At 45.6% G+C, this 12543-nt stretch overlaps 1 protein-coding gene across 1 annotated transcript; it reads right to left on the reverse strand.

The window, feature by feature from the left end:
• Positions 1 to 62: 62 nt before the first annotated feature.
• selplg (selectin P ligand) lies at positions 63 to 12173 on the reverse strand. Its single transcript, XM_033043743.1, has 2 exons — positions 11946 to 12173; positions 63 to 1917 (listed from the first exon to the last, which is right to left on the reverse strand). The coding sequence occupies exon 2, from the start codon at positions 1897 to 1899 to the stop codon at positions 721 to 723; it is 1179 nt and encodes a 392-aa protein (XP_032899634.1). The 5' UTR covers positions 1900 to 1917; positions 11946 to 12173; the 3' UTR covers positions 63 to 720.
• Between the last annotated feature and the right edge of the window lie 370 nt (positions 12174 to 12543).

Consider the following 12543-nt stretch of genomic DNA (forward strand, 5'->3'; position numbering starts at 1 on the left):
ATTGGTCACAGAAGAATGGGCCGAATGACACCTATAACATGAAGAAGAAACCAATGCTGCAGGTGTGCAAACATTCCAGTTGCAAACATTCTTCAAATGGGCCGCGGAACATGTTGTGACTTAATCCGTAATCAACACTTTGCATCCAATGATCATATCCCTCAATGTGCTGAAGCAAGTCCACAATAAAACATCTTTAAAATGTTTTTATTTATACCTAGGATGTCTAAAAAATGTGTTTAGAGCATGAAAGTTCTGCATAGCAACCCGATCTTTGCAGTCAAACATGAACTGAAACAGGTCCGCTCACCACCAAAGCTTTATAAGAAGATACATAAGAAGATAGACACAAAATGCTGGAGTAACTCAGCGGGACAGGCAGCATCTCTGGATAGAAGGAATGGGTGACGTTTCGGGTTGAGACCCTCTTCAGACTTGCAGAAAACTCTCGTCGGCGAGAGGAGAAACTTCTTCAAAGTTGGCATACCTTGAGGATATTTTGATATATTTAGGAAGGAACTGCAGATGCTGGTAGTCCTGCACAACAAAGCAGAGAGAAAACCACGACTGCTTGAAACTGCTTGATAACTCAGTAATAGAAAGTCTGTAGAGTTTCTTTCATATTGTTTAATCAAAGCTCGACCCTCGGTTCATCCCCGTTACTACATGACTATCTAGGGCCTAGGCGGGTGACTCTGAGCCTGCACGTAATGCACAGCTCTAGTGTTCAGTCACAAAGCTCCGGAGGGTAAGGTCATCGTCATCGGTGTCACTGGATTTCCCAGCCAAGGTCTCGGTGAATTCTCGTAGCCGCTTTGGCCTCAGCTTTTTCCTCATCTTTCGTTCTTCCTCGGGCAGCAGAGCAGAAATACATGTCAGTTCCGTGCCGTTCATCTGATTAACTCTGTAGTTGTGACTCTGTGCAGACAGCTTGGTGCAGAGGATGATGGTGCAGATGACAAAAATGGTGCAGACCCCCGCCAGGAAAGCAATGACTATCAGGCACTGAGTCACCAGGCCAATTTTCTTGGTTGCCGCTTGAGCGGTTGTAGGACGGTCGCGACTTCTGGTGGTGACTCTGACGGCGGTGGGAATGGCTGGCCTCAGTTTGCCGCTGGACGTCACCGCTGTGCTGGCAGTGGTTGTTGGACGGGCGCCCGGAGTTGGCGTCTTCGTGGAAGTCACGCCCCTGGATGGAGGATGCTGGCCTTTACCTATCACATCTGGGCCGAGGAAGCCCTCCGATGTATTGGTGGTTGGAGTAGAGAACGATGTGACCTCAGTCGTGGTGAGGTCAGTTTTGGGCTCATCCGTCGCCCAATGCACAGATCCATTGGTATTTGTCCCCTCTTCCAGCCCAGGAGTGGTGGATGATTCCATCAGGTGGGTGGTGGCCGGCTGAGAGGAAGTCTCGCCTTGGGTTGTTTGGGACAGATACCCTGTTGTGGAGAGGGCCCCTACTGTTCTGGAAGTGGGTTGGTTGGTACTTCCAGTTGTACCTTCAATGGGCGCAGTGGTTGGGGACTGAGATGACACCGTTGGTGAGCTCCCTGTGATGTTTGCGGGGTGGGTGCTGGGGCTTGGAGTCACTGCAGTGGGAGTTGGCTCAGGTGGATGAGAATACGCGAATGGTTTCCATGTGCTTTGTTGTTGCGACGCATCGGCACCAGTTACAACAGCTGTTGTTTCACTTGTGCTGCGCGGCTTGGTATCGCTCTCTACAAGAGACTTTGGTACAGTCGACTCAGATTTCTCCAATGCGTTTTGTGGCGTAACGGTGCTCGTGTCAGCAGAGGTTGAAGTCGGAAATGCTGGCGCATCACGTGTGTCTTGTCCCATTACAGCCAGACAGTATAGAACAACAAGCAACGCAGAAAGACTGCACCACATCCCCGGCATGCCTGCAAGGAGCTGTTCCTACAAGAAACCACAAACATGCAGAAAAGTTAAACCTACACCAGTAGTGCACATGCTCTTATTATTCTTTGCAACGACACGGTGTACTCAAATAGTTTCTATGTGGTATCGAGGTACATAGGTTTTAATTTTTAGTTCTGGCTTTAGAGACACTTCATGGAAACAAGCCCTTCAGCCCACCGGGTCATTTCATTAAAGATAGACACAAAATGCTGGGGTAACTCAGCGATTCAGGTAGCATCTTCGGAGAGAAGGAATGTGTGACGTTTTTGGTCGAGACCCTTCTTTGTTTCATGAATCTAATTTTGTTTAGTTTAGAGATTTAGTTTAAAAATACAGCGTGGAAACAGGCCCTTCAGCCCACCGAATAATTTCATTAAAGATAGACACAAAATGCTGGGGTAACTCAGCGGTTCAGGTAGCATCTACGGAGAGAAGAAATGGATGACACTTTGGGTCAAGACCCTTCTTCATTTCATTCATCCAATTTAGTTTAGTTTAGTTTTGTTTAGAAATACAATGTCGTTCATAGTCAAAGATTAGAGAGTATAACTTTAAGGTGAAGGGTGCAAAGTTGGTGTGCAGCAAGTTTTTTTTCTCCATGGAGGGCGGTGAGTTCCTGGGACCTGTTGCTGGGGATGGTGGTAGCGACAGATACAAAAGTGGGATTTAAGATGCTTTTAGATGGGCATGTGGATATGTAGGGAATGGAGGGATATGGATCTTGTATTGATCCTGCAGTTAAGATTAGTGCAACTTGGCATCATGTTCGGCTCAGACACTGTGGGGCAAAGGGCCTGTTCCTGTGTAGTACTGTTCTTTGTTCTATGTAAACATCGTAGTTGTACCTGTCTCCACCACTTCCTCTCACGACAACTAGACACATCATCTAACAATCAACATAGCAGCTGAACATACTAACAATTGGTTCGATGGCTTTTACTCCCTTATCTTAAACGGCAGATTTTTCTGAACATTCAACTTCCAGTAATACCTTTCATTACACTAATCTAATTTTGTCTAGTTTAGAGATACAGCGTGGAAACGGGCGCTTCAGTCCACCGAGTCCACGCCGACCAACAATCATACGTACACTAGTTCTATCCCACACACTTGGGGCGATTTACAGAAGACAATTAACCTACAAACCTGCACGTCTTTGGAATGTGGTAGGAAATTGGAGAAAACCCATGAAAGTTTTCAAGTTTTATGCTTCAACGTCCTCATGTGCAGCCTAATTTTAAGTAGAGTTTATTTGATTAATACAACATTTATCGACAATATTTATCAACTGCATATTTGCTGAAGGATCTGGATTTCCCTTCCTCCACATGTAGTATCATAGTAATTGGTAGTTGGGGCAGGAAGGTGGTGCAGCGGTAGAGTTGCTGCCTTACAGCTCCAGAGGCCAAGGATCGACCCTAACTACGGGTGGTGTCTGTATGGAGTTGTACTTTCTCCCTGTGACCATGTGGGTTTTCTCCGGGTGCTCCGGTTTCCTCCCGCATTCCAAAGATGAACAGGTTTGTGGGTTAATTGGCTTCTGTAAATTGTAAATGGTGTGTCAGTCAGACTGATGCGCGGGGTGATCGCTGGTCAGCGCAAACTCAGTGAGCTGAAGGGCCTGTTTCCGCACTGTATCTCTAAAGTCTAAAGGCCCACCGAGTTTGCGTGGACTTGGTGGGCCAAAGGACCTATTTCCACACTGTATCTCTAAACATAGAAACATAGAAAATAGGTGCAGGAGTAGGCCATTCGCCCCTTCGAGCCTGCACCGCCATTCGATATGATCATGGCTGATCATCCAACTCAGTATCCCGTACCTGCCTTCTCTCCATACCCTCTGATCCCTTTAGCCACAAGGGCCACATCTAACTCCCTCTTAAATATAGCCAATGAACTGTGGCCTCAACTACCTTCTGTGGCAGAGAATTCCACAGATTCACCACTCTCGGTGTGAAAAATGTTTTTCTAAAGTAAAGTAAACAATTCTTGCCGATGCTTTGTAGCATCAAACACTTAATTGAAGGTGAAGTTGTAGCCACAGATATGTTTGCCTATTGCAGGGAACAATGTTGCAAGATTTCCTGTTTCGTCAACAAAACCACAAGATATAGCACACTGCCTATCGTCTTTCATCATTCTTCACATACTTCCGTCAAAAGAAAAAAAGAAAAAAAGCACACATGGTTTTTTTTCCAAGCTGCTTTAATTTTTATTTGCTTCACTTCAAGTTATATTTTGAGGAAACTCCCTCTGATCAAAAACTAGCGAAATTGTGGTGTCTGCAGCTAGGAGCATTGGCCCATAGAGTCTAGATGAAAATTGTGACTAAGTCAAAGAACTATACTTCAGGAGGTTGTTGATGAAATGGTGTTCATAAGTTCATAAGTTCTCGAATCAGAATTAGGCCATTCAGCTCATCAAGTCTACTCTGCCATTCAAACATGGCTGATGTATATTTCCCCCTCAACCACATTCTCCTGCCTTCTCCCCATAACCTCTGACACCCGTACTAATCAGGAATCTGTCACTCCGCCTTAAAAATACCGAATAACTTGGCCTCCACAGCCGTCTGTGGCAATGAATTCCATAGATTCACTGCCCTCTGACTAAATTTCTCCTCGTCTCCTTTCTAAAGGGACGTCCTATTCTGAGGCTATGTCCTCTTGTCCTATGTTCAAGAAGGAACTGCAGATGCTGGAAAATCGAAGGTAGAGAAAATTGCTGGAGAAACTCAGCGGGTGCGGCAGCATCTATGGAGCGAAGGAAATAGGCAACGTTTCGGGCCAAAACCCTTCTTCAGACTTCTTCAGACTTCTTCAGTCTCTCCCACTGGTGGAAACATCATCTCCACATTCACTTTATCTAGGTTTCACTATTCGGTAAACTGTTAAACTGAGAGAGTGTCATGGAAAGTCAAGGGCATTCGGGTGGAAATTCATGAAAGTGCTTCTTAACTTGATGCCAACATAATGGGCCTGAAAGGTTATGGGGGAAATGATCAAAATAAGAGAAAAGCAGTTGGCGAGGTGTAGTGAAGGTAGACAAAAATGCTGGAGAAAATCAGCGGGTGAGGCAGCATCTATGGAGTGAAGGAATAGGTGACGTTTTGGGTCGAGACCCTTCTTCAGACTTACGTCTTTAGGTGTAGTGAGATGACAGAGATAGGAATAGATGAGGCCATGAAAGAATTGAAACATTTTAAAATCATCCTGTTGTGAACTTCATTGCCTAATGGCAAGGGGATAATCTGTGACTTCTAAAACATCCAAGCAAAATTTATAATTGCAATTGATATTTTTAGAAGTGCAGACACTCCCTGACTTAGGTAAGGCTCATCTTACAGTTGAAGCCGTACGTAAGTCAGATTTTACATAAGTCAGAATCACCAACTCTGGGTCTGTACTCGGTGAGTTCCAGCTTCACCTGACTATGGGTGCTGTCTGTTCTGAGTTTGCACGTTCTCCTTGTGACCACGTGGGTTTTCTCTGGGTGCTCCGGTTTCCTCCCACATTCCGAAGAGGTGCAGGTTTGTAGGTTAATTGGCTTCCGTAAAAATTGTCCTTAGTTGTGTGGCGTGGAACTAGTGTGTGGGTGATCGCTGGTCGGCATGGCCTCGGTGGGCCGAAGGGCCTATTTCCGCACTGTATCTGTAAACTAAACTAAAAAAAAAACTGAAGTCGAAGGACTGCAACTTAGTGTCAGAATAATGGCCCGATGTGACTATGGAGCACCTAATGCCGTTGATAAATTTATGAAAGTATGTTTTTGTGTGTTGTCTATGTGCGTGTGTTGCGATTGCAAGCAAGATTTTCATTTTACCTGAACCTCCCCATATATGTGCATACATGTAATAAATCCGACTCATCTTGAATACTTCCTGTGAATGTTTCTGCCTTCGGTCCTTTCTGGGTCACGCCCTGATACCAAATTATTTTAAGTCTTTTTGATATTCTTCCTTAGAACTCTGAAGCACAAGTATTTATTCAAGGCCGATCACTGCCATTTGTGTTTCAAAAGCTATCTTCATTTAGTCGCGGAGAGGCAAACGTGGGCAGATGCTGAAAATCCAAAGTGAACACGAAATGGAAATTGAAATGGAGTTTAGAAGGATGAGAGGGTATCTCATTGAAACATATAATATTGTTAAGGGTTTGGACACTCTAGAGGCAGGAAACATGTTCCCGATGTTGGGGGAGTCCAGAACCAGGGGCCACAGTTTAAGAATAAGGAGTAAGCCATTTTGAACGGAGATGAGGAAACACTTTTTCTCACAGAGAGTGGTGAGTCTGTGGAATTCTCTGCCTCAGAGGGCGGTGGAGGCGGGTTCTCTGGATGCTTTCAAGAGAGAGCTAGATAGGGCTCTTAAAAATAGCGGATATGGGGAGAAGGCAGGAACGGGGTACTGATTGGGGATGATCAGCCATGATCACATTGAATGGCTTGAAGGGCCAAATGGCCTACTCCTGCACCTATTGCCTATTGTCTATTGTATGATTTGAAATGTTAATGATTCCCTCTCCACTGACATTTCACTATGACAAAGAAGGAAGCTTTTCAGGCCCATCAGATGCATGCTGGCTCATAACACTCACTCTGAAGAAGGGCCCTGACCAGAAACATCGCCTGTCCATGCCCTCTAGGAATGCTGCCCGACCCACTGAGTTGCTTCAGTTTTACTCAAGGTACAAGCATCTGTAGTTTAGTTTAGTTTAGTTTAGAGATACAGCGCGGAATCAGGCCGTTCTGCCCATCGCAGACCAGCGATCCCTGCAAAAATTACACTATCCTACACATACTGGGGACAACTAACAATAATACCCAGACAATTAACCTACAAACCTGTATGTCTTTGGAGTGTGGGAGGAAACTGGAGCTCCTGGAGAAAACCCACGCAGGTCACAGGGAGAACGTACAAACTCAATACAGAGACGCACCCGTAGTCAGGATCAAACGTGAGTGACATGGGTGGAAACAAGAACTCCTGCGGTCACAGGGAGAACGTGCAAACTCCACACTGACAGCACAGGAGACCAGCATTGAACCCAGCATATTGGAGCTGTGAGGCAGCAGATATACCACAGCGGCACCACTGCTGTCTGAGTGTTAACGGCCATTGCTGTTTAATTTCTGCTTAGATTAGCATCCCAGTCATACTCTCAAAGGGTTTTAATGTAGATTTATTGTTTTTCTTCCTTATCTTCTTGATCAAATTGCCCCTGGTGTGTATAGAGTGGATGACAAAGGGGGGTGACATAGAACAAGTGTGTACAAACAAGGAACAGCAGATGCTGGTTTACCAAAATAAAAAGACCCAACGTGCTGGAGTAACTCAGTGGATCAGGCAGCATCTCTGGAAAAAAGGAATAGGCGACGTTTTGGGTTGAGAACCTTCTTCTGCCTGTGATCCTACAGATGAACTTAACCGATTCAGTACCGCTCCATGACCTGCTGCTGTGTTATCAGGAGTTGATTTGAGACAAGAGAAGGCGTTGGGACCTGCTCTTTGACATTTGAGCCTTCTGATCGTCTTGCTTTCCTTTCACAGGCTGTGGGCGTTGTTGGCAAGCTCAGCTTTTGTTGTGCACTATTAACATAGGGCACCTGGCAGAGTTGCTGCCAGACTGATTCCTGGGATGTCAGGACTTTCATATGAGGAAAGACTTGATAGACTAGGCTTGTACTCGCTGGAATTTAGGAGATTGAGGGGGGGCTCTTATAGAAACTTACAAAATTCTTAAGGGGTTGGACAGGCTAGATACAGGAAGATTGTTCCCGATGTTGGGGAAGTCCAGGGCAAGGGGTCACAGCTTAAGGATAAGGGGGAAATCCTTTAGGACCGAGATGAGAAAAACATTTTTCACACAGAGTGGTGAGTCTCTGGAACTCTCTGCCACAGAAGGTAGTTGAGGCCAGTTCATTGGCTATATTTAAGAGGGAGTTAGATGTGGCCCTTGTGGCTAAAGGGATCAGGGGGTATGGAGAGAAGGCAGGTACGGGATACTGAGTTGGATGATCAGCCATGATCACATTGAATGGTGGTGCAGGCTCGAAGGGCCGAATGGCCTACTCCTGCACCTATTTTCTATGTTTCTATGAGTTGCTGCCGCACAGCGCCAGGGACCCTGGTTTGATCTTGATTACGGGTGCTGTCTGTATGGAGTTTGCACGTTCTCATTATGACTGCCTGGGTTTTCTCCAGGTGCCTGGGTTTCCTCCCACATTTCAAAGACATGCAGGTTTGTAGGTTGGCTACTTGGCTTCTGTAAATCGCCCCTAGTGCGTTGAGCACAACCAGTGCATGGGTGATCAATGGTAAGTTTTGGTGGACTTGGTGGGCCGAAGGGCCTCTTTCCACACTGTATCTTTGAACTAAATGAAAGTTGTGAGTAGGGAATGGGTGTGAAAGTGGGCTAACATTGAACCAGTGTGAACGGGTAATCGATGGCCAGCCTGGATTCAGTGGGCTGAAGGGCCTACTTCCAATCTGTATCTTTAAAAACTAAAAACCTAAAATTCCAAGTTGCCCTGAACGAAGAGGTCCACAACCTTGTAACAGGCAATGGGAAGATTTAACGTTTTTTCCCCCCAAAGAGCTCATAATAGACCAGCTGGGTTTTGCAGATATCCAGTACATTTCAAGTTCAAGTTAAAGTTCAAGTGAGTTTATTGTCATGTGTCCCTGTATAGGACAATGAAATTCTTGCTTTGCTTAAGCACACAGAAAATAGTAGGCATTTACTACAAAACAGATAAATGTGTCCATATACCATGATATAAATATATACACACATGAATAAATAAACTGGTAGTGCAAATAACAGAAAGTGGTTGCTAATAATCAGAGTTTTGTCTGAGCCAGGTTTAATAGCCTGATGGCTGAGGGGAAGTAGCTATTCCTGAACCTGGTTGTTGCAGTCTTCAGGCTTCACGGCCATGATCACTGATATTAGCGTTTTGATTGATCGAATTGATTGATTGAAATATCCAGCATTGAAACAGGTCCACAGAGTCCACGCCGACCTTCCAACGTCCGTTACACTAGTTCTATGTTATCCCGCTCTCTCAACCACTCTCTGGGGATGAAGGAAAGAGCGTTCAGGTCGCGGCCCTGTTTCCACCAATCTTTCCACCACCACGCACAAGAAGCGACAAGACAGACGCCATTGTATGCAGATGCCGAGAAGTGTGTTCAACTCTGGCTGAACAATTTCTAATCTTGTGGGTACACAGAAAAATGCTGGAGAAACTCAGCGGGTGCAGCAGCATCTATGGAGCGAAGGAAGTAGGCAACGTTTCGGGATTAAACCCTTCTTCAGATTCTCCAGCATCTGCAGTTCCTTCTTAAACACTTCTAATCACCACTCTCTGCACACTAGGGGCAATTTACAGAGAGGCTGACTAACCTACAAACCTGCATGTCTTTGGAATGTGGGAGGAAACCGGAGCACCCGGGGGAAACCTACGGAGTCACAGTGACTAGCGAGGATGGGACATCCCAGATTCATAGCGCCATAGAATCATACAGTGAGGAAACAGGCCCTTCGGCCCACACTGATCAACGTGCCCCATTTATAAGGGGGGCAATGGATCAGCGTTCTCGTCGCGCCCCCCGTCAGTACCCAGGCTCGCCTGGGGAAGCCAATGATCCTCCCAGCAGACTAAATTCTATAAGGCGACGCCTGAGAGCCAAGTCAAAGAATCCTAGTCATTATCCCAAAGCCGAAAGCAGCAACAACGACCAGCCTCAAGAGCACCTAGCAGTTGCACCTGCTCTCCGAATACTACAACTGAATGTTGAAGGCCTCTCTGCAGCCAAGTGATACCTCATCGAAGTCCTCGCCCACCAACACTCCATCGACGTCATCTGTCTCCAAGAGACTCACGTTGGGCACAGAGGAAGCGGGCCGTTACACCATCAATGGCTTTGATCTTCTTTGCTATTCAGGACTGGACAAGGCCCCTGCTTGGCCAGCCTTCACAAATGGGGCAGCAGCCCAACCGCACGGTGTGCTTGTTCAAGCCCATATCCCTTTTTTTAAATCTATGTACTGACTAAATGTTGTTATAGTACCTGGTTCAACTACTTCCTCTGGCAGCTCGTTTCAGATATCCACCACTTTCATATATCCACTGCCCCTCAGGGTCCTATTGAACCTTAGGAATCTGACCTCACCTTAACCTAAGATAGACAAAAATGCTGGAGAAACTCAGCGGGTGCGGCAGCATCTATGGAGCGAAGGAAATAGGCAACGTTTCGTCCCGAAACGTTGCCTATTTCCTTCGCTCCATAGATGCTGCCGCGCCCGCTGAGTTTCTCCAGCATTTTTGTCTACCTTCGATTTTCCAGCATCTGCAGTTCCTTCTTGAACATCTCACCTTAACCTATATCATCTGGTTTTCAATTCACCTACTCTAGGTACAAGTTCGTTGGCATGGACGAGTTGGGCTGAAGGACCTGTTTCCGTGCTGTATGACTCTATGACCTGTTGAGTGTTATCACCATTTTCTGTTCTATCTCAGATTTGTAGCATCCATGGTTTTTGTTTGAAGTTCCTGTATGTGAGTCAAGACCCTGAGGGGCAATGGAATGAACTAAGGAATCAAACAGCGCGGAAACAGGCCCTTCGGCCCACCGAGTCCGCACCACCCAGCGATCGCCCTGTACACTAACACTGTCACTTCCCTGAGCGTCTTGGGCTCAGCTATACCCAGAAACTCCCAAAGCATGGATTAGGAATAGTTGGGAACAACCTTTACACTAGGTTGCTCATTTAGAACAAGTTGTGCAGTGAAGACTGTCCAAAGACTCTTCGCACAGAATGCTGGCGACCAGAAAACTGTTCCTTCTCATTAAACGGGATGGATTTCAATCCAGATTTTGGAAACGAAAATATATTGAATTGAATTGAATTGAATATATATAAATATATATCAAGTCATCAGTCCCCACGTTTCAGGTACTACTGAGTTCTCTCTGCCTTTAACTACTTCAACAACATATTTCTTCTAAGAACGTGATGCATTTTGTCATTTTGTCATCGTTTGCAGAATTTGACAAGAAGACTCTGGTTCAGAGGGATATGGCCCAAATGCGGGCAGGTGGGACTAGTGTAGATAGGATATATTGGTCGGCATCGGAGGGTTGGGCCGAAGGGACTGTTTCCGTGCTATTTTACTCTATGATTCTGGCCTTTTTGAATAAGATATCATTTGCATTTGCATTTGCAAACTTCATGTTCATGAAGTCTGAGCAACATTCAGGTGTCTGAGCTTTGTCCACTGGCCCCTTTTATGAAATCACGGTCCCACCACACTCTCCCACTAACCCACCCTCCCCTCCCCTCCCTTCCCCTCTCTCCACTCCTTCGCCCACTGGGAGAATAGAATCTCTTGGGGTTTTTTAAACAAAAGAGGTTTGGGGCACAACCACTCACCACAGGAATGAATTACAAACTTATTTATTGGGAGATCACTGGATCTGAATGAAAGATCTCAACAAAACTTTATACTGTAGACACAAGGGAGTGCAGATGCTGGTTTACCAGAAAAGACACAAAGTGCTGGAGGAACTCCACGGGTCAGACAGCATCTCTGGAGGACATGGATAGGCGACAATTTCCGCCAACCAACTGTTAGTTCTTTGGCTCGAGCTGTCATGTAGTTAATCTACAAGCAACACGACTGAGGTCAGAATGAAGGGGAAGCGTTTTAAATATATGACAGAGTACAAAAAGATGGAAATCTACGATCCGTTCTGAGAACAGCTTACAAAATGCAAGATCTTTATTTCACCGACAAACTGGTTTAAACGCAATTGGTGTAAAATTAAACAAGGTTTAACAAATTTAAAGAATTTAATTTGTCTTGTGTTCAATGAAGATGATAAATGCGTTGTTTAAAGTATCAAAATACATCAACAATTTAAAGTTTACCTGTGTGACACCAGGAGGTTTTTAGAAAATGTTCACATTTAATTCAAACATTCGATGGCTGCAAAGTGGAATAAGGGGAAAATAACTTACTGCGCTGATGTGCAGTCAGTGAAAGGAACCTCTTTCCAATGGCGATGGAGCGATGGAGTCGTACCACCCTGCCACTAGATTGCGATACTGCCAGTTGATAATGTTTCTTATAGGTTACGAGAAAGAAATTGTTCTGGTTGAAGGCACACGGAGTCTGTCTTTTGCCCGCGGAGAGCTACCGCAAGACTTCACGCGCCATTTACTTTCAGCTTAAGCTGCTCGCCGGAAGAGCAGGAAGTGTGTAAGGACGTGCCTGGGAGAGAAGTTGAGGTTTCATGAGTCAGTTGTTACCGTGGTACACAAACGCTTGGTTTCCCACCCCTTCTGTTAAGCACTGATTATGGGACCATAGGACTTTGTATCGGGCTACGTTGGAACGGTTTATGCGACCAGAGTAAGAATGGGAAGGAGAATTATGTGGCAGGCAAATAGAAACTCAAGGTTACCTCTTCTACCTGAGTGTAGTGACTAAGGTCACTCTCCCTGAGTGACTCTCTAGAGTCAATAGTCATACAGCATGAAAACAGGCCCTTTGGCCCAACCTATCCTTGCCGACCAACATGCCCCATCTACACTAATTCCACCTGCCTGTGTTTGG

The sequence above is a fragment of the Amblyraja radiata genome, chromosome 25, assembly GCF_010909765.2.
Source record: "Amblyraja radiata isolate CabotCenter1 chromosome 25, sAmbRad1.1.pri, whole genome shotgun sequence".
Lineage (NCBI taxonomy): Eukaryota > Metazoa > Chordata > Chondrichthyes > Rajiformes > Rajidae > Amblyraja > Amblyraja radiata.

Bases quoted from the DNA above. Each gene is read 5' to 3' on its own strand.
- selplg (XM_033043743.1), bottom strand. From the start codon at position 1,899: ATGCCGGGGATGTGGTGCAGTCTTTCTGCGTTGCTTGTTGTTCTATAC.